This window comes from Psittacula echo (assembly GCF_963264785.1).
Source record: "Psittacula echo genome assembly, chromosome: 6".
Classification (NCBI taxonomy): Eukaryota; Metazoa; Chordata; class Aves; order Psittaciformes; family Psittacidae; genus Psittacula; species Psittacula echo.
Genome location: NC_137743.1, coordinates 15,616,537 through 15,638,550, shown reverse-complemented (window position 1 = coordinate 15,638,550; position 22,014 = coordinate 15,616,537). Strand labels below are relative to the sequence as shown.

At 41.7% G+C, this 22,014-nt stretch overlaps 1 protein-coding gene across 6 annotated transcripts in view; it reads left to right on the top strand.

Annotated features, from left to right (window-relative positions):
* The window catches only part of ARMH3 (armadillo like helical domain containing 3), a 133,782-nt gene that overhangs the window by 42,147 nt on the left and 69,621 nt on the right, over positions 1 to 22,014 (top strand). For 3 of the 6 annotated variants that reach the window (XM_080620294.1, XM_080620292.1, XM_080620293.1), the window contains exons 20-24: positions 1,037 to 1,125; positions 15,870 to 15,952; positions 16,449 to 16,575; positions 17,130 to 17,303; positions 19,275 to 19,350. In XM_080620294.1, the coding sequence (XP_080476420.1) occupies positions 1,037 to 1,125; positions 15,870 to 15,952; positions 16,449 to 16,575; positions 17,130 to 17,303; positions 19,275 to 19,350 (549 nt within the window). The remainder of the gene's footprint in view (positions 1 to 1,036; positions 1,126 to 15,869; positions 15,953 to 16,448; positions 16,576 to 17,129; positions 17,304 to 19,274; positions 19,351 to 22,014) is intronic. The other 3 variants (XR_013957111.1, XR_013957112.1, XM_080620295.1) reach the window with 2 other exon arrangements.

Genomic DNA, 22,014 nt, shown 5'->3' with positions numbered 1-22,014 from the left:
TATCTTGAACTCTTCACCCCAATTTTGAATAACTTCCATGTAAATATTTTAAAATTCGATTTCTCTGTATTTGTCTGTGTAGTGTCTTTCAGTGGTGTCTCTTCACTGGCATGTTGACATTAATGAGATAATATTGTTTTGAGAAATAAGGATTTGGACAAAAAGGAATTTTTCCTTTTTAAAGTCTTCCTTCTGTTTTTTTCTAAATATCAGTAACTAAAAATAGCTTGGTCCAACAAATACAAATTCGTATGTATTTTCTGTCTTGTCTTTAATGATAGCCACTGCTAGAGAAGTTGCTCATTATATTGTATATTTAGTTCTGATGTTATTTGTGAAGAATGTGTACTTGAGAGTTTGTACGAACACTGAATGCTTTAGAGACCTACAGGATTTGGAGACTTCACAAGTATACTAGCTGTACATTGGGAGATTTCAGAGCATGTGGGTGTATTGCTTGGTCATTCCAAAGCTCATGCTTAACTTACTTGTTTAAGGAGACTGGAAAATTTGTCAGAAATCTTTCTCTCTCTTTTTTTTTTTTTTTTAATGTAATTAAATTGGATACCATGGCCAAACTAAAAATTCTGCAGTTTGTGTTTCCTTCAGCCTCATCATTTGGACCAAGAAACTGAGAAGCTCCATTATGTCCAGATTTTACAAAATCTGAGTGCAGGACCTCATACATATGGAGCCTGCAAGTTAAGTAACTCCTTTTGTGGAGCTTATGAGACCCTCAGGTAGAGGCATCAATGAGTGGAAAGTATTCATTAAATATAAACAACAAAATTGCATTTGTAGTTGGTCCAACCATGTTGAGCTTAAACTGGCTTATAAGCTCCTTTCTCTCATCTTGTCTGGTTCTTCCTTGTTGGTGTAGCTTCTGTTTAGTTGCCCAAAACCATGAGCCCCATCCTCCTCTGATAGGCTTTGAGTTTGTCTATTTCCCTGCTGCTGATTTCAGAGATGTTTCCAGCTTCAACGTAGAATTGCTGGGAAATGCGGTATAATTAATTCTTTGTCCTCTCTCTTCCAGACGGTGCATTCAGATTGTGCACAAGCTGCTGTGCTATCAGAAGAAATGCAGAGTGAGGCTTCATTACACTTGGAGGGAGCTCTGGTCAGGTACTTCACATTGCAGAGACAGTCAAACATGAAAATCCTGGAGTGGGTGGCTGTTTGATGGCTGTGACTCCTTGTTCCATTGCTACAGGGTTGAACAGCAAGCAGCAATTCTGTTAAAGCATCTTTATTTTGCTTCTTAGTTGCTAGATGCAAATTACCCCTTTGGAAAGCCAGGTCATTATCATAATGGTAGCTAATTTACTTTCTTGTCTGGCCATGATCACCATGGTATCCAAATGTCTTTGTTTTCTGTTTCATTACCTGAATTCCTCTTCACCTGATTGGAGAAATGGAGTAATGTTTATGCAGTAGTGTTTCTCTCTCAGATATTTGTAAGTTGAAAGGAGGTAGGCTCTTGAGTAAAGGGGGGTGGATCTTACTGGTTTTTGTATTTACTGTAAGAGATGGATGCACTTAGAATAGTGTGTGCAGCTCCTGAAGAGAGCTACCTAGAAATGTCAGTGACAAGGAAGAGAAGCTTTTAACTCTGACCTTTGCTTTGGTTGTAGATAGTCTGGTTTGTGCCACTGGTATCCTGAAATAGATAAGTATTATAGGGTTTGACTCATCATCTAGTGGACGTAGCTTTGTAGGACTGTTCTATGAGGCAATTGTTGTGTAGGAGGTCAGAGGAAGAGGGTAGCAGAATGGATGATGACACCTAACAAGCTGCTTCTGTGGATGTGGTGTGTACTTCTGTTCTTATCTTGCAAGCAGCAAAGTAGCTGAGCTGGGAAAGTACAGTTAATCCCCTAGCTGTTGTGGCTTAAAAGAAGGTTTATGAAAATTCAAGGGAACATGGTCCTAATTTTGTATTCCTGGAGCTGTGGTTGTGACCTAGAATCAGTGACTTGGCTAGTGTAATGCGACTCCCATCAGAAATCTGAGAGAGGATGACTTTTGAAACAGGCAGTGATGAGTGGTTTGTGAAGCTGTTCTCAATTAACACTGAGTACTTCCCTTCAGTACCTTTGCACAGTTGGGTGTAGGTGCGGAGAAATGGACCAACAATCTGAGTCACTTTCAGTTATTACATTTTTGCCTTGGGTGACATGTTGGCCCATTGAGGCTTTCTAAATTATTCCTGTAGAAGGTGAAGTGGGTGCCCCTAATTAAGGGATTAACGATTTCTTTTCATTTGTTTTGTTTAGAATAGAGCCCCTAGAGGCATGGCTGCAGTGTAGCGCCAGTTCAGGAGACAAGCATGTACAATGTCAAAGTCTGTTGTGAATAGAAATTGCATCTGGTGACGTGTGTGATACCTTCTCAGCAGTTACCAGTGAACTTTATCCATTCATCTTTGGCCTGGCTGAGCTGGCTCTTTCCGACCGGGTGGTTTGAAGTCTCAAATATAATGCCTTTTGCTTGAAGATACTCTTCCACAGTTCAGAGAGCGTGCTCTTGGGCGTCTTTCAATCCTGATCTTTTTCCTATTTTAAGGGGGAGGAAATACAAATCGTTGCTACATACTGAGATTCAGGATCTTGGGATAGTCTTGTTAGCTGTCTCTAATTAGCTGGTGTTGTACAGTGCTTGAGAAACACAAACTGCCTCTAAAGTATTAAATACTGCATATGCTTCAAAAGCAAAGCAGTAAAGTAAAAAACACTTGGATTGATCAGGTTTCTGTGAAGGACCTGGAATATCTGCACCTCTGATGTAGCTGAATAGCTCCATGCTTACTATAGATTTGTGTGTTTAGGGAGATCCTCTCAAGCAGGAATAAATTACAGTAAGAATGTTTCAAGTTTTGGTTTTATTTCTTGTAGGATGTTGAGATGATCAGAGAAATTCTTCAGTAGGTGTAGGTGACTCATGCAGGCTGGAAGGCCCTGGGTTGTATGGTACGTGCACCTGTAAAAGGGTACATCCTGGTTGCTCCAGGTGTGTGTACTTCTGGAGTGCTCTATGTGGCAGACTAAATGCTAATTGCTGGCTCTATCTTGGGAGTATTTCATAATTAACTCATCGCTGTTAACGCTGTTCTTTGATTACCCAGAATGCTGCTGCCTTTGATGTGGAAAAAAAAAGGCTGTTTTTCTGGTCTTGATCTATCTGACAGACAATTCCAAACCAGCATGGGAACTTCTGAATTAATTTCTGGCCCTAATGTGAGCATATTCCCCTTCAGGCTTTTATTTGGGATTGAAGAATTAGTTATCACTGCTGATGAACAGCTAAAAGGGAGCAGCTATTCACTGTAAGGTCTGAGATACCAAGTTGCACCATCATGCGTGCTTTACAGAAGGTCTTCAAGCCCACGCTTGTCTTCTTGAATGACAATGTGTGTGATGACTGAAGCAATGTCCCTGTTGTGCAGCATGGATAATAGCAATGGAAGCCCCCCAACAGAGCTGAGTTGGAGGGAACTGGTGTGGAAAAGTATTGCAAGAAATCAAGAGAATTGTATCTGGCATGTAAGAGGAGGAGAGTTGTTTCAGGCAGAAAATAGAGTAGGAGAAGGAGACAAAGGGAATACTGTGGGGTAGGTAGATGGTATAGGGTATGAAGGAACTGAGATAAAGGTTGTAGGTGGAAGCAGTGTCAGTGTATGGAGCCTACTGTTCACTTGCTGATTCTAATGTTAGCTAGTTTCTAATTAAGGAAAGCCACTCGTGTGTCATGTGGTGGATAGCTGCTCTTCCTTTGTGGGTGCTTTGTCTTCAGTATAGATGGTCAGCAGCACTTTGAGAAAGTGTCTATATTTTCCTTTTTAGTTTTAGGGTGCAGTGATTGCAGAGAAAAGCAGTGAAGACAGGTGTTTGGCATCTCTCAGGGCACATATCAGCCTGCTTGTGCAGTCTGGAAATACTTCATAGTTTTTTGGATATGTCATCTGAGCTTGAGAGAGCTATATTGTTACTGAGTTTTGGTTGTGATCCAGCCTTAGCTTCTCTATTAGTTTAATTCTCTCATATTTGACAAGGGGTAATGGGTTTAAATTTCAACAGGGGAAGTTCAGGTTAGATATAAGGAAGAAGTTCTTTACTGTGAGGGTGGTGAGGCACTGGAACAGGTTGCCCAAAGAAGGGGTAAATGCTCCATCCCTAGCACTGTTCACGGGCCAGGTTGGGCAGAGCCTCCAAGGTGAGGATTCCCATGGCAGGGGGGTTGGAACCAAATGATTTATCTTAAGGTCCTTTCCAACCCAAACCGTTCTATGATTGAAGGAGCTGGTGAATGAAGTTGCTATGCCACTGTCCATCATATTTGAAAAATCATGGCAGTCAGATGAAGTTTCTGATGACTTGAAAAAGGGAAATATAACCCCCATTTTCAAGAAGGGGAAAATGGAAGACCTGTGAAACTACACACCAGTCAGTCTCACCTCTGTTCATGGTGGGATCATGGAGCAGGTTGTCTTGGAAAGCATGCTAAAGCACATGAAAACGAGGTGGTTGGTGACAGCCAGCATGGCTTCACTAAGGGGAAATCCTGCCTGAACAATTTAGTGGCCTTCTATGATGGGGCTACGGAACTGATGGACAGGGGTAGAGCAGCTGACGTCATCTACCTGGACTTGTGCAAAGCGTTTGACACTATCCTGCGTGACATCCTTGTCTCTAAACTGGAGAGACATCAGTCTGATGGTTGGACACCCAGTGGATGAGGAATTGTCTGGATGGCTGCATGCAAAGAGTTGCAGTCAATGGCTCAATGTCCAACTGGAGATGGGTAACAAGTGGTGTCCCTCAGGGGTTGGTGTTGGGACCGATCCTGTTCAATCAGTTCCTTGCTTTCAGAAATAGCATGTTATGACCAATGTTTTCATTAACTTCTCCTCCTTTTCATATGAAAAATGAGTTTGATTTTGCTGGCCATAAAGGTGGGGTTTGGGTTTTAGTTGTTGAACTCTAAATAGTTTGTACAGGACTTGAGTGATGGAAGGTGCTATATATGTTGTTGTTGTCATCAAGCCTGTATAAGCTATGCCAAAAGAGTTTTCATGAGTCATTTAAGCTTTTTATATAAAAAGACCTCATTTCTTCAACTCCTCCTACCTCAAAATTAGTAATGCTTGAGCAATTCACTCAGAGCTTAGGGGGTGCAGGTGACTTCTTTCCAGTTGCTATGGTTTGCTTTAAGCAAAAGCCATATTTAAAGAAACAGAAAAGCAATTCTAATATGGACTTACATTAACAAGAGTAAGAAATCTTACGTATCATAATGAATAATAGTGAAATAGCTATTTATTAGGGCAATTGAATGCAAAGTAGGATGAAAAATGAGCTTTGCCATTAGCAAGCATTGAAGATCTGTTTCCAAATTATTGTGGGCTACAGTTTCTTATCTTGTAGCTTAGTTAATTTAACAGATGCTGAATGCACTGCTAAAGGTGCTTCAAATGTGTAGCACTATCAAGAAGCTCATTTTTCTCTATTTTTATTTTAGGATTATTAACAAAGACTTTTGCAATGCTACTGAACGAAATACAAGTTTTTCCTACTTGTAGACTCCTTGGATCTTTCTGTCAGTTTCTGTATTTATAACGTGAGGATAATATTACTTTCAGAATCCTTTTGGGTGAATGCTAAAGAGGTGAAATGTTCTTCTGTGGAACATGGTAAAATAAAGAAGTAATACTGGAGGGGGGATGCTGTGGAAAACCCCACACTTTCAGTATGTATAACGCACTTGCCCTTACACAGTGCATATTTGAGGTGGTATTGTTTAGTCACTTGTACTTTGCTTTGTTATTTCTGTGGCTGAAATATTGATTACTGATAGTATATTACCTCTGGCATTTCTGATTCTCCAGCTGTTGATCAGGTCTGCTTCAGCCTTCTGATTTGTGTTGCTGAACAGACTGGGAATCAGATGATGTTGTGCCTCCTCTTCATCTCTAATCCCGCTGTCACTGTGGCATTCTGCAGCAGCTGCCTGGCAAGGGAAGCTTTGTCTTCTTGCAACTCCTGTGAAGGCAGGATTCATGTGTATACTGGTATACCAGACAGTCTAGCTCACTGATAAAATGCCTGATCATGAGATGCAGTGAGAGTTCGAAAGACTGTACAGCTGCTTGGCCAGTTAGAAAAATGACTTAAAGATTTTAGAGACAAGAATCAAAGACCTAAAATTTGACCTTCTTATGAACTTGCAGAATGACTTATGGCTTTAAGAAATGCCAAAGTTCAAGATCCAACAACACTGTCTTTTTCAAGGTTCTGAAATCTTAATAGTTCAGAGGAAGCAGTCATGTTGCAACTGATGGTATAGATAAGGCTGCTGTGGGAATTTCTGTGCAGTAAAAAATTCTTTAATATAGTAATGAAGAAAGAAATGTCTTTCAGCTGTGAAGGATGCTGCAAGCTTAAGAAAGCAGTCACTTCAGCGCATCATCTTCAAAGGTAACTAATAAAGGTCACGTGTAGGGAAAGGGTAGAAAGAACAGGAGCTCTTGTATAGTAGAAATTGAAACCTAGGGTGAGTACAAAGAACGTCTGTCTCTGTTAAAGGGTTTTACTTGAACTTCCTGTTTTGGGAAGAAAAGAAGTCATTATGAAGAAGCCATAGAACTTGACCTTTCAAATACCGTCCAGCAGAAATGCTTTCTGATTTCACTGCACTGCTTATAAACTGTAAAGAGAACTATAGAACAAATGCTAGAGTATTAACACCTTTGTAGGTCAACATACTCCACCTAATGCAGGTTTTACTGCTGCTTTTACCCTCTCATTTCTCTATGCCTTTTGATAGTGGGAGGCTGGCCCAACTTTCGAAAACTACACATTGGAATCTCCATGTGACTAATGGCTCCCAGCCATGTGCCATATGCCTTGCTGGAGATTTGGGATCTCATGAGTTGTTTGAGTACAAGGTGATGCTGGCTTTTTAAAGAGGGTGCCAACTCACTGAGGAATGAGGCTGGAAGTGGGAAGGATGGGCTCCCTTTGCGCATCCTAGTGGTAGTTCATTGAGAGCACCAGGAACTGAGGGAAGATACAGCAATAACAGTCTCCAAGCTGGTTAAAGGTGAGCTGCTGAGCAGCTTGCAATGGGAATGGGAGTTCTGAGTTGATGGGGTGGGTAGGTCTTTGGAGTCTCGATCTGGGGGGATGTAGAGCCTAGGATGAGTTGGAGGTGAATAGTGTGTTAGGAGGAATAGAAGGCCCTGAGTGTAGGAGGGACTAGGTAGGATGAGGTCTGGGGTTAGGGTGTTGGGGAGGCTTGGAGGTGTTACTGAATAGAAAATATGGGTTAGAAATCATTGCATCATCTAGAAAAGGAGCTAGTCAGCATTTTTAACTCTCAGAGATGGAACTAAATATCCTTTTCTTATTCTCTTACTTGAATGCCTTCCTAGGACCATTCTTTGGTGTGGGAAATTGAGGAATGAGAGCCAATGGCTAGCTCAGGTGTGTATCTTGGGTATTTTCCTTTTTCCCAGTGTTTCTGATGTATTGTATGCTTGAAAGAGGAAAACATACTTTCTTCTCAGAATGACATTTTGACTGTTTCATCTGTGCTTATGACTCCTTTCTTTGCCAAGAAGGACATGGACAGGACACTGACATTCACAGGTCTCTATTAGCACCCTGAGGGCAGAGCTGCTTAGCTCTAGGGTTGCAAAAAACAGTGAGGTCCTTTAGTATTCCTTATCTTGGAAATCGAAAGAAAATAGGTAACATCAGCAGCTGTTTAGTAGGAAGCTCAATGGGTTCACAAGCACTTGTGCTTGTTGACTCCTGTGAAGTTTCTGAGGAGGTAGAATATTACTGAAGAGCTATCAGAAAGAATATAGTTTCTCACACAAAACTAAAGGCTGAAACTGTTATGTGCCATGGAATAGGTGGTGGAAGCTGGTAGTGCTTAGAGTTGCCCATTTCCTTTACTCATAGAATGCTGGTGCTTGGTTGGACATGCGGTACTGTGTTGGCATAAGCTTGGTACAGGAGTGCAACTGTTAGTCCTGTTAGCTATTTCAGTGAGTTTAGGAAAGGTTTGAAATTGAAAGATAATTTTATAAAATGAATTTTGTTTGTAGTTGTAAAGAGCATTGTTGGTTGATATTCATTGATTTATTTAATTTGTACTTCTGGTAGCCCTCCATGTTAACCTAAAGAAAACCTCAGTCCCATCTTCTACAGCTTAGTTACAGGCAGAAGACATGTGAAGCTCAGAAGGAAGACTACAAACATCTGCTTGTAGACTTCTGGTGCCATTCTCAACTGGTGGTCCAATTTCATGTTAACCTTTCCACATTACTTCCTTCAGACAAAGCTAAAACACTTTCATGGTAATAGCACACAGCCATTTGGCAAAATGCACTGACCTAAGTTTCCTAGAGAAGATAGTGTAAGAAATGCAAAAACTCTGGCTTTCTTGTAAAAGAGGATGTTCTAAATTCCCCATATGGGGCATTTTTAGGAAGCATCTATTTTTACTTAAATCTTTCTTAGTGTTCTATTACTTCATTCTAGTTACCTTCCCTATATTTTAATACTAATGATGAAGAGTTTGACTCTAGTTGGCAATGGAGAGAAAAAGAGTGATACAAGATTTGTGGTTGTTATTGATCAACTGGTAAGATCAGGATGGGAATTCATCAACAGAGCCTTGCTCAGATGGCCAAAACCTTTTGGTCATCCTGCCTCAGCCTGGCTGGTCTCATCTGGATATGTTGCTCTGTCATGCAAATTACTTCTTAAATAAAACTAGCTAACACAGGAGAGCGTGATTGTGATTCCCTAAGCACATTTCGCAGATCATGATGACCTAGTGGATATAGCGTAGTAATTTCTCCTGGGAAACAGCTCTATTGGTGACAGAAATGCTGCAGCCAGAGCTGTTCACAGCCATTTCTTTGCACAGAGGGGTTGCACCATTCATGCAGTGATGCAGAATGCAGTGATTTAACCCTGTCACCTTTTTGTTTTCAAGAAGCAGCCCTCTTGCATCCCATACTTTGCTGCCTTTCCTTGTTTTCACACGATATTCCTGCTCTTTCTCAATATTCTCCTTTTTTGTTTTAAAACTGAGTGCAAAAATGTGCAACCTTAACTCCCAAGACTACTATTTAATCAACAGTGTGAACCTGCACTGTCAGACAGAACAGAATTAAACTCAGTACTTCCTTTTCCTCTGAAGGGGAATTAAGCTTGTGGGTGTATGGTTTTTTATTTTTTATTTATGCTTTTTAAGAAAAAAAGCATATTGTTCATTTGAGCTTTAGCTGAATTTGGAAAATTTGGTTTCTCACTGCTTGCTGGATTGCTATCAAGCAGCATTGCTCTGGCATCAGCAATCAGCATTTCCATTAAGCTTGCAATTTTCACACCATTGGCTGCTGTTAGGCTGGAACAGTGAGTACCAGGGATGGGGAGCATGTAAAGAAAGTAAAGGATTGGAAGTGAAGTGGCCTACTCGGCTGATCCCGGGAGCGATGGGTTATGCCAGCATGTGCTCCAGCCCTCTGGCAAGCTGTTGTTTCTCATTAAGAACACAGGCTGTTTCATGCTTATACCCTGAGAGTCATGGGGAGAAGAGGGAACAACTGTTGAGAGTGCTGAGATGCTGGTGATGGGGAGCCTGCCAATTGCTGGCTTCTGTCTGCCACAGAGTTTTAGTGGCTGGGAGCAGGAGTTCGGCGGTGCCTGTGGCATCAAACAGGGAGGCAGTGGATAGAGGAGCTGTCCAGACAAGTGAATAATTACAACTATGAGTAGGGTGCTCCCTCCCTGTCAGAGCAGAGGGAAGAAGCTGAAGCGTGTTGAATAGTGATGTTGACAGAGCTTTTATTGCTTCTCCTGCTCCCCTGGGGGAGGGGACTGCAGCAATGGTGCAGCAGTTTTGTTTCCTAGCACTTTGGCTGATTGATGGGAAGCTGCAAGTGCTGTCCCTGAGTAATTGATTCACTTGTCCAAGGATGCTGGGCTAGTTTATGCCGCAGGGAGTTCTGGTGCATTAGTTTGTAATAGCAGTATAGCTATTTCTTGGACACGCGTCGTATTCCTACTGCTCTGTCTGAAAACTACCTCTGTTGTTTTTTTCTGTCAAACCCTATCTGTAGTTATTCATCTCCTGCTGAGTTTGTTTTGATCATTGTTCTGCTGAGTGTCTGCCAGTGCTGAACATGGCCATATCTGCACCCTCTTAACACTCGGGTCATCTCAATACATTGTATTTGAGCTTTTTGTATCCCTACTTCTGAATTTATCTTCAGGTATAGTGTTTACCACATTTATTACAGGTAGTTACTCTGTTCTGGAGTCTCTCCTTGTAACAGCACAGCGGGGTGTATGCTTATCCTAGCTTAGCCCTTGTGACTTCCAGTCTGGAACAGGAGAGTGGACTGGTCCGTGGTTATGGTATTGTCATGTTGTGAGAGTGTTATTTCCACAGGCTGTGCTGTAGTTTCCCCTTAGGGGATCGTGCTGAATTTTGGAATCTGAAAGAGCGTGACAAGAAAGCATTGTTTTGACCATTACTTTTTAACAGGTATTTTGGTGTTGACCAGTTAGAAACAGAATCCTGTGTGTAGGTGGGCCTTTGGTTCCTGTTGCTATATTTATGCTTTCAGTGCTGTTGCAGATAGGATGGTGCTGTTTACCCTTTTGCGTATGAGGGGTTGAAGCACAGAAAGACCAAAGTACTGCTTCCTGAGGAGTTGAATCCAGTTTCTTTTCCGTTACAGTCTAGTGCATTAATCCTTACCAGATCTGGCTAACCATGTGGCAGAGTGGTATGAACCTTGGCTTAAGAGTATGTGTATGTGGACAGGATGGCTATAAGAGGTCCAGGGTGGTTACTGTGCTGTAGCAGCACTCCTAGGTGGAAGATTTCTTTGCAGTATTGAAGTGTTACCCAGATGGCATCGTCAGCTGCCCTGTAGTGACATGTGAGTGAGGAACTTCCTAAGGAAGTTGCCAATTAAAATACTAAAAGGAGAACACAGAATACACTGGTACAATGGTAACTTCCAGAGGCAATGAGAAAAATCACTGCTCTTCCCAGTGTGCCCTGAGAGTTGGAGAGTACAAAATGGCAGGATTTTAGTAGAGTGCAGGATCCTGTTAACTGGTGTTATACTGCAGATGAGGAGCCCTCACATCTCTTTTTCTCTTTTGCTCCTTGGTTGAGGGCCATTATATGCACCATTAGAAGATTTTTGACCTGTTAGTGCAGCTGATGCGGTGACAGAGGACTCCATACTGTGCTCAGCCCATCCAAGCTCTCATTGATGTGTGTCTCAGGGCTGTTCTCCTCTGCTCTGTTGTGCAATAACACATCAGAGCCTTCTGATGCTCTTGGCAGAGTTTGTGCTACATTCTTACTTGCCTAAGGGATGGTACTACTTCTTTTCTTTTCCTCCTTTTCTCTACTTAACCTACCTCCATGCTCCTGTTGCATTACACGTGATCCAAACGGTGAACACTGAGACACTAAATAGAACAGAAACTGTTCAAATCCCAAATGTGCTGGGGCTGAATATACTTCTATTTGAAATGAGGCTTACAGGGAGAGAAGGTAAATCTGCTATGGGAAGAGGAACCGGAGAAGGAGGGATAGAAGAGTATCTGTCTGTAGCAGGAATTCCTTCCTGGGAGAAGAAGAGATGCTGGCTGCCCACAGTCTTATCACAGAGGATTGGCTTGAAGAAGGGTAGCAAATAACTGAGCAGGGATACTGTTGCTCCTCAGCACGCAGACTGGCCGCAGGAGCTGATAAAGGAAAGTGTCTGCCCTCAAAAGGAGCTGTGTGGCAGAGGAGTTAAGAGCTTCTTTCACTGCAGTCATTTCAGTTTTTAAAGCAGGGAGGGTATCTGTAAAAGCTGGTGATGTCCCTTTTCATCCTTTGGCTACAATAATCCTTGGGAGAGAAAATTGCCTAAAAACCAACCTGTATGCTTTACACCACTCACAAACAGCAAATCATATGGCTTCATGCCCAGCATAAGTGTCCACTCAACATACTTTTCTCCTTGGTTTTGAGGCTATAAATGTTAGGTGTTCAAGGCTGTGTTCTTGTTGATTTAAGAGGCACAGCTAGTGTGCTCAGCTCAGGTCACAAAATTAGGAGCTTGCATGCAGATACTGATGGCTACTAGTTTAGTTTAGTTTAGTTACAGCTTCCTGCTTTTGTTGCTAAAGAAATTCTAGTGACACTATAGTATTGTGGATGTTTCAAGACTCACCATAGCAGGTGTGTTGTGTCCTGGGAAGGAATGCCAAAGATATCTTTAGTTAAAAAAACCCCAAAGGTTCTAGAGGCTATTGCAAAAATGGTGCTGTTTTCCAGCTAACATTGAAATGTATTTCATCCCCAAACCATTCATCACTGTTAAATCCTGGAGCACAAATTGGGATGATGTGGCTGCGCCCAAGCAAGGGCCACAGTTTGCCTACCTGTGCAGCTGAGTGACTGAACTGCTCTTCTATTGGGAAAAAACGTGGATAATTTCCTGGCTTCTGTGAGAGGGCAGCCTGCAGATTGGATATGAGAGGTGAACAGTCAATTGCAGCAGGGGAGAAGTGACACATTTGGTTTAGCTTCAGGTTGCTCAGGAGTAGTAGTAGCAGTGCTCCATTGGAGCTCAGGGCAGAGGAGCGTTCAGCCAGTTGGACCTTTGCTCTAAAGGTTTATTTTGTGTGTGTAGTTGTCACTGAAAGGTGCTGGGCATTTGAAGCTGGATCTAAAAGTTGTCAATCCTGAAAACTCCAGGGCATAGCTGTCCTTGTTTTCAATATGTAGTCTGCCTTACAAGCAAATTAGAGATGCAGGTAGCCATTAATTTAAGGATTCATTTTCCACAGTTTTTCCTAATTAGAAGCACTGCAATTATTTTAGGACTGTGTGGTTTCCTAACAGTTGGATAAATTTGTCTGTGCAGTGCATGCAGTGACTGTAAACCTGGTGGATTGGCTCTTCTGACCAGCTTTGACCCCAGCACTGAGTTGTTTCTTCATATGAAGCATGGAGGTTGTGAATGCTCCATCCTTGGTGGTGTTCAAGGCCAGGTTGGATGAGGCCTTGGGTGGTATGGTTTGGTGTGGGGTGTCCCTGCCCGTGGCAGGGGGTTGGAACTAGATGATCTTAAGGTCCTTTCCAACCCTAACTATTCTATGATTCTATGTCCCTCTCCTTCTTTGCTCTTAGGGAAGGAACAGCATAGACTGGCTGTGAGTGGGCTGTGACGTGATGCAATTCATTTCAAGCAGTGGTAATCTTATGTCTTCTTTCTAAGTGGAATAGGAAAATTAAACATGAGCAAATTCATCACAACAGTTGGAACAAATGTAGGAGTTGTTGTTGGGGTGGAACAGAACAACAGTTCTCCTTAAGTGTCGTCACCAACCTAGAACATTGCAAGTGCTCTATAGTTCAGGATGGTATCTGAGACATACTGCAGTGGGCAGTTGTAGGGGACTTGTCTCTGGCAATCAGGGAGTGCTCATGCTATGGACAAACAATGGTAATGCTCGTACTTTTAAAAAGTGTCTCTCCATCACAGGCAGCTTTCATTTTCACTGTGTTTGGATGTTCAGCAGTTTCTTGTCATGCTGTGTGATCAGTCACTGGCAAAGGCCTTTCAGCAGGGTTCTGGAGGGAGACTGAGAAGCTATGGGCTTCATACCACTTGCTAAAGGAAATCCAGAGCTCTGCCACTCTGCTCTCAGAAGACCCAGCTGCTATTAGTTGAACAGCAGCGCCTGGTCACAAGATGTGGCTGTGTGGGATTTTGTGGCTGGGAAAGAGGTAAACCCATGCTTATAACTGTTAAATAGAGAAATGGCCAATAAGCTGCTGTGACAGAGATGCAGGATAGCTGTCTCCAGTCCAAGGCACTGACTGCGGGAGACTCTACTTTTTTGCTGTGGAGGCTTGGTTACCTTGGCAACGTGTTTTTACCTGGATCTCTGCTCCGGTGGAGAGCCCGTCTGTACCTGCTACTTCTTTGTTTTGAAATGGCTGGTTTACAGGAAAATATCTGACAGAGTATTTCCAGAGCTGAATTACTGTGGAATCCACTCTCTGCTTTTGGTCCCAGGAGTTTCAGTGTGGTGATGAGGTGATGATGATATGGGGAGCTCTGTGGCTGGATTGAAGAGGTGTTAATATATCTGCTTTGTGAGATGGGCTGCTGCCACAGAAGAGAGAGATGCTGCTGCTGATTGTTAAATCCTGGAATAGCTCTGAAAGATGACTTGCATGTCTGAAGTTTACAGAGAACTTTTTGTTCATTCTGATTTGCAGTTCAGCATCAAGCCACCATCTGGTAGATTAAACTGAAGTAACTTCTGTCTGCGATGAGTAAATACTCACACTAGGGCTATAGGCTTCCCTTTTGGGGGACATACATAAACTCTTGACACTCCTGGTGAACTTCTAGCATTAGAAGGTGGTGGTTGCAGAACTGTATTCAGAATCTGACAACTTTGTTTCCTTCCAGATCTTACCAGGCTCTTCACATCTGTCTTTTTACTGTAGGTTTTTTGGTTTTCCCTTTTGTGAATATTTTGTAATCCTGAAAGGGGGGGAGGTTGTGTGTGCATCTAGACTTTGCCCTTACCTGATTCCTGTTCCCTGTGCTTTATCTCTTCTTATTTTATAGGAATGTAGACAAATAGTCTGTTCTCTGTATTCTGTGGGTTTCTCCCAAACTGGAGTTGGTTTTCTCAGGGGTTACTGTGTAGTGTGTAACAGCTGTGCAACGGTGGGGGGAAGGATGGATTTACAAGTTCTAGTTATAAGAGATTGGAGTAATACCTGGCACTATTCTGGTAGATGCAGGTACTAATTACTAGGTAATTAAGAACCTTTTTAAAAAAGTCTGCATTCCAGCTTGACTTTGCAGGCCACCTAATTCAGATGTTTTAAGTCTTGACATCTGTTGACTTCAGAGCAGGGTACATTAAGAATCTGTTAGGCAGGGTTTCAGTGCTGAGCAGCTGAAGAGTAATGCAGAGAGCAGCCCTGAGTAATGCGGAAGAAAATAGCTTTCCTTCTTTGAAATTTTCAAGAACTAGTAAAAACAAGATGAAGAACTTCCCATTTTATTAAGTGCACAGAATACAATTGTTTAAAATCTGTTTGATTAAAGCTCTTTTAGCCAACCTTTTTGTTAATTCCCACTATTGCTAACTGATTTTGAGCAGTTACAGCTATGTTTGTTTTTTAAACAAGTGTGAACCAGATCTGTAATCTCTACTGCATAGCCCTAGATAACTGACACAATAAAGTGCTACATCCTTCCTTGTAACGTTGCAGCAGCATTGACACGGAGCTACAGAAAAGCTATGCTGTGGGTTGTTTGGGTTTTTTTTTTTCTTGTTACTTTGGGTTTTTTTAGCTGCATGTATCAACAAGAGTGACAGTTTGGGGCTGACTGTGCGTACATCATGTTGGTGATGTATGAAGCAGAAATGAGACAGTTGGAATCTCCAACCCCAAAGCTCACTTCAGGATCTAGCAGATAGGCAAATCTCCCCTGAACTGTCTAAGCTAACAACAGGCTTACCCTGAGCCTAAGCAGGTTTGATTGGGAAGTCAGTGAAGGAGAATAAATGTGGGACAGTGAAATAGCTGTCACTTACCTGTCCAGCACAGTATTTTAGCCAGGTAAAACCCCAAACAAACAAACAAACAAAAAATGTCATGTAAAGGGATGTATTTCTGAGAGGTGAGCAGCTGGCATTTAGATTGGCTTATGCTAGATAATGAAAATAGATCTATATTTAGGTGACTTGTTGAGAATGATTTTGCTTTTAATTTTATTTAAAAAAATACATATAATTTTCTCTTAGCTTTGATCAACTTGTTGAAGTTCCTCATGTCTAATGAGACTGTGCTGCTGGCCAAGCACAACATCTTCACCCTTGCCCTTATGGTGAGTACAAGCAAAGCAAATATTTTTATTGTAAACAACTTAATTTTGAATGAATCTTAGGAAAGAATCCAAGATTTCTGGGCTAGGAAAGACATATCAGCACAAGAACACAAAGTGGACAAGTATCATTGTGGTTGGTTTCACTCGATGTTTGGAAAGGGCAGTGTTTGAACTCACTCTAGGGTCTGCTCGTTGAAATAAACAAGCCTATGTGAGGACAGGCTTAGTTTAATTTTCCATATTGGTAGTGTTTTTTCTTGTTCTGTGGCCATTACAGTGTTTTCCTGGCCCCAGGTATAATAGTGTTTAAGTTTCTTTTCTGTCTCTTCTCCATAATAATGAAAATAATACATAAAACAATGGAGTGATGTAATACTGTGCAATGCAACTGAGAGCTATTTCTTTGATGGTTTTGGATGTAGTTTGAATTGGTTTGTTGCAGAATAGATTTTGAGTAGATATTCCCATTGTAACTTCTTTTCCCTTCCTTGTATAGGTTGTGAACCTGTTCAACATGTTCATCACTTACGGAGACACCTTTCTTCCCACTCCCAGCAGCTACGATGAGCTGTATTACGAAATCATTCGGATGCATCAGAATTTTGACAACCTTTATTCTATGGGTGAGTACCTCCTGACTGTTGACTGGAAGTGAGAGTGGTGGTAGAGGGATGTTCGTGTCAGGTGTTTTTCATCCATCTGCTACTCGTGTGTCTTGGTGAGTGGACATGTTTTGTGTGCTAGGATGTTTGGTAAATTAAGAATTGAGAGGAGGATAAACTTGTTAAAGGTGTAATTTTTTTAGTCAGAAAAAAAGAAAAGGGAACATACTCATTGCCTCTCTAACAGCTGCTTACTGTGGTTGGAAATACAAATTTGTTGGCACAACTGGGAATGTGGTATTTCACGCATCTTCGCATAGTTTACATCTATTGCATTCAACAGTTTCAAGTCAAAACGCAGGTATGTGCTGCAGAACCAGCCAGCACAGAGAAACTCAGTGCAAACAAGAATTTGGAAAAGAATTTGAGAAACTTATAGCAAGAAGCTTGCTGTGCTAGACAGATCATATCTCCTACACTCATTGCCAAAACAAACCAAGAAAACAGCCCTCATAAACCTGCTTGTAATGACAAGCGAATCACTGGACTCAAGAATGTGCCTATTGGCAAAACAGGGAGAAGCTGCCATCCTTCGAAGAGAGACAGGCATGCTGGAATGTCACCAAGTGATGCTCAGCAGGGAAAAGAGGAACAAAAAGAAGGAGAGCAAGGAATGCATGGAGGCACAATCAGACAATGTACACACAGGAGCCTGCAGCAGCACTGGTATGGAGCCTGCAATAGCACTGGTATGGTGCCTGCGTGCTTGAAGTTCTGAAGCAAAGAAGACAGCTGTAGGTTTTGTTTGCTTTCTTCTAAAAGGACCTTTCTTCACCCCCTGCTACTTTCTCAGTGAGATCACCCAATGAACAGCAGGAGTTAAGATAAGAATACAAGGGGAGCTGAAAGGCAGTGGAAGGGAGACAGTTGGCCACAGCCCTCTTCTGACATGGGAGAGAACTATTGTCACCTAAGTAAAATTAGCTGAATACTCCCTGCAACTGCAAGCAAAAATGAACTGCCCTTTTGTACCAACTTCCTCCTGTTTTCATCCATTATATAAGGGATCACTTGGCTATTTTTGTGCCCTCTAAGCATGTAAGATTTTTTGCTAACCCATTTCCTACTCCCAAGAATTGCAGCTAGTAAAATGAGGTGCTTTTACTAGCTGGTAATTTTTCAAATCTGTCCTATGTGGAAGCTGAAGGAAAGTAGAACGGAAGAATAACACACTCAAATACTTAGTTGGGTTGCAATAGGTGCCTGTTTCAACCTGTTGAAACAATTAATTTCTCACATGCATATTTTCATCCTGCTACACGAAGCAAACCCCTTTGAATTAATGGAAACCCTCTCTTGAATACATTACTTCAGATATTCAAGTACAATACCTACTGTTTGACAAAATAATGTTGCCCAGAGCTGATATCGTTGTTTTTTTCCTGCAGATGACATGTAATAGTAGCACTAGGAAGTGAGAAGGTAGCACTGTTTCAAGTTAATGAAAGCCACAGTTTAACCAGGAGTCCTGAGAGCTTCCCTTTACTTGTCAATCCATCTCACAGGGACTACAGTCACCCTTCTGTCTCTTAGCCTTGGGACATTTGTTAGCACAAATGAGAAGGCTACTCTGTCCTTCGACTTCCCTGTTAATGTGGTTGAAACTTTCAGAGTTAGAAGTGGAGATGGAATCTAATTACTTTGGGTTTTACTAATTTATTTTTCTTGTCCTGAATCTGAACTTTATCCAGATCTGCAGGGTTGAAGGCTTCTCTCATGTGATAATAGGCATGAGTATGCAGCCACTCTGCTTATGAATTCACTTGTAGCATCTGTGTTTCCAGATGATGCTGAATTTGGGTGATGTGCTTTTCCTTCATGTGTAAGTCGAGAGTGAACCTTCCTTGTGGAATGTAACCACCAGAAAACCCTCTATATACAAATTAATAGAAAATTCTCTCTATTTTGGCAATATGGAAATTAACCAAACATTTGCTACAGGCTCTGTTACTGTTTGGGTACTTGCAAAGAGATGTGCAGGTAACTGCCACCATAGAAACACTACATATTCTGACCTAAATAAATATTTTTGGTACTCTGGCAGAAAAGAATTGGATTCCCTAGAAGTTCTCGTTCTTGTTGCAGAATGTTTTCAGATCTGCTCCCAAGTCTGTCAGAGACCATCTGTGCTGCAGTACAACACCCTTGTTCCTACAGGGAGTGTTTTTCCCTAGGCTGGTGTGTAATTCCTCTCTTCATTTCCAGATAAATGGAGAGGTAGAGAATCCATCACTGCTGGGTGGGTTTAAATTGCAGGATGTAGTCCAGCTCAGATGGAACCTTGCATGCGTAATAGGAGCCAGAGGAGAATGGTGGTGTGTGGAATGAAAGGTATCATTGACCTGGGATGCTGCCCCGTTTCTGGGGAAAATGAACTTTAATATATGGTGATAAAAGCAGTTAGGAGGACTTAGGCTCTTCTGTTCCCTCTGCTTCCTGTCTGCCAGCCATTATTTTGTTCTGCTCACCTCTTCTGTGCTCTTTACCTTTGAGAAGGGCATTGAAGGGCACTCCTGCCCTGGATCACAGATGATTTCAAAGATGACCTTTGTTCTGATGTGCTTCCCAGACTGTCGTCTCGCTAAAGCAGATTTTTTGACATTTTGGATTAGAAAAATGCCAGTTCTGTGCCAGGACTGTTAATTGTCTTTTCCTTTCAGTTCTAAGGTTGTCTACCAATGCTGGTCAATGGAAAGAGCCTGCAAGCAAGGTGACTCACGCGTTAGTCAATATTAGGTAAGGACTGGAAGTTAATAACCATTTTAAAGATTGTGGTGTCCTGTGTGACTGCATTCTTATCATGACACTTTCACATTTGTTGCACTGAATTTAGTTTTGAATTTGTTCCCTTTGTTGGGCTAAATTGCTGCTCCATACAGGGCCCACTGGGATAAAGAGAGGATCACCAGAGTTTGATTGTCCTCTCTCTAATAATTCTCTCAGCTCTTCTTTAGACTGAGTGCTTTCAAAGCATGGCACAAGCTGTAATGAATTAATCCTCACAGCATTCTTGGGAGAGGTTGTACAGCAGGGAACAATGCTGTGTTGGCAGAGCAATTGTGGATTTCTGTTGCGTGATTCTGTTGCAATTCTATGAAACTATGAAGGGGACTATAAGACAGCTGTAATAAGCAGATTCAGGGTCTCTTTTAACATTGCAAGATTTGTGCGTGTGTTTAAAACTGATTATTTAAGGATATTTCAGTATTCTCTTAAACCTCTTCCTCCTGCTCAAGGGCAGAAGTTATGTTCTACTTGTAAGGCTAAGGAATAACTGGGGGTGCTTTTGTGCTTTATTCCTTCATGACAGCCATAATTTCTTGGTTTTGCTTCTGGAGCAGCTGGGTACTGGGCAGGAGGTTGCTGGATCTGATGGATTGGAAAATGGAAGAATGCTGAAAGAGAAAATTCACTGTTTATCTCTGGCTTGTAAACAAACTGTAAAAGATACAAGTATTTATCTGTCCATAATTTCCCTGGTCACCCCAGGCACTTGGTGTCTACGCTATACTGAGTAGTACTGAGTAGCTCAGTATTCTACATTGCTAGTACTTGTCATTTTCCTCACTACAAAAGAAATTGTGTAGGACAAACTGTCTGAGGGCACCTTTCAAGTCAATATATATCTTATGTGTCCATAAACCACCTTAAAAGTTCCCTTAGTAAGTCTGTAAGCTTACTAACATCACGTATGGTTCCAGAAGATTTATTTTGCTACTATCCTTATTACTCTTTTTTGTAAACAGACATAAATGGACGCTCGTGGGCAGATAATGCATTCGGAGTGAAGCAGCAGAACAGATAGCTGTTGCCAAATTAATGTCATTTTAATGTGACACAAAGTGTCTGCCCTGGGGATTCTCTGTATACCCAGGAGAGATCTCTAAACTGGGAAGGGAAGAGAAATAAAAGCGCTTGTGCTTGTGCTCACCTCTGGTTTGTGCAACCAAGAGTTTTGCGATACCTGTCTCTGGACAGCCTGTATCAGGCATGTTTCAGTGCATGGTGCTGTCTGGAACCAGTGAAGCCTCTAACATGTTTCTCTTCTAGACTTTTGGTAGCTTTCCCCTGCTCCATCCAACTGCTCATGTGCATTGAAATTTCGTGTCATCTTTCACTAGCTTAAGAAGTTTTCATGAATGACTGCTTTTCATTTAGTGAAATTAGGAAAGGTTTAAATTAGAGATGATTCAAGGCTTAGAGAGGGATTGGTATTCAGAGAAGCTAGTCTGTTTGACTTACCTCCTCTCTCCCTCAAAAAAAAATAGGGGGAAGGGAGGGTGTGTAGGTGTTTTGAATTTCCTCTACCAGTTTGTTTTCTTCTCATGGTAAAAGTATTACATTTGAAGGGTTCTTTAACTGAATAGATTTTGGAGCAGCCAGTTGTTGAAAGCTGGACAGATCCAAAAGTACTGTGCTTTTGTGAAGGTGATCCACAGCGTGATGTTTCAAAATGGTGACTACTACTTTTTTTTGCAACAACATGCTTTGGAAACTTCCAAAAGATTCATTCCCTACAGGGAAAATAGCTGAAATGAAAGGCCTGTGATAATGTGATAATACTCCATTTTGGCCTAAAGACTGGATTTAGGTGTGTGAAGGCTGCAGATCATGCAGCAGAAAGACAAGAAGATAATTCTTCAAGGCATGCCTCGAGCTTTCCAGGGTCTAAAGTTTTCTGCAGTCTGTTTGGAAAGACCATTTTGACCTTGTCTGTTGGCTGCTCCACTTCTCCAGCAATGTCTGTAGGAGGACTTGACACTAGGGCCCCATGTTTTCTTCTGGTGTTGGACCAGGAGCACAAACTGGAGCCTTGTGCACACATGCTTGTGGCTCTGTTGCAGAGAGTCATGGAGATGTTGGAAGCCCAAATCACCAAAGAGAAAAGGGAGAGAAGATACTTGAGAAGAATGAACCATTTAGGGCTGATGGCTTTATTAGAGAAACACAGTATATTAATGAATATTATGAGTATTAGCATTAGACGTAATTTTTTTATGCATTGATAAGGATGTGCTGATTTGAACCTGGCTTAGCTCCCCATTGTCTGTTTATGCCCCTTTGGTTTCCCCTTAGAGTGGTCTTACTGAACTATTTCTTATTTGGATGCTTTTGCCATGAAGGGAATGAGTTTAGAGAAATTCACCTTATGTTGGTTTTTTCCCTCAGTTTGTTCTATCATTCTGATAAGTTGTTATGAGCAAGGATTACCTGCTTTTTGCTGGTAACAGTGCTATGCAAAGTCACACTTTAGTTTGTACCTTCATCTCATTCCAACAGCTACTTAAAAATAAATAGATAAAAACTGTCAGTTCCTTATCCTAAGGCTTTTGGTAGAAAAGATTATAAATGTAAAAGCATCTCTGTGTGCATGCATATAGAAAGCTTTAACAAGTATCT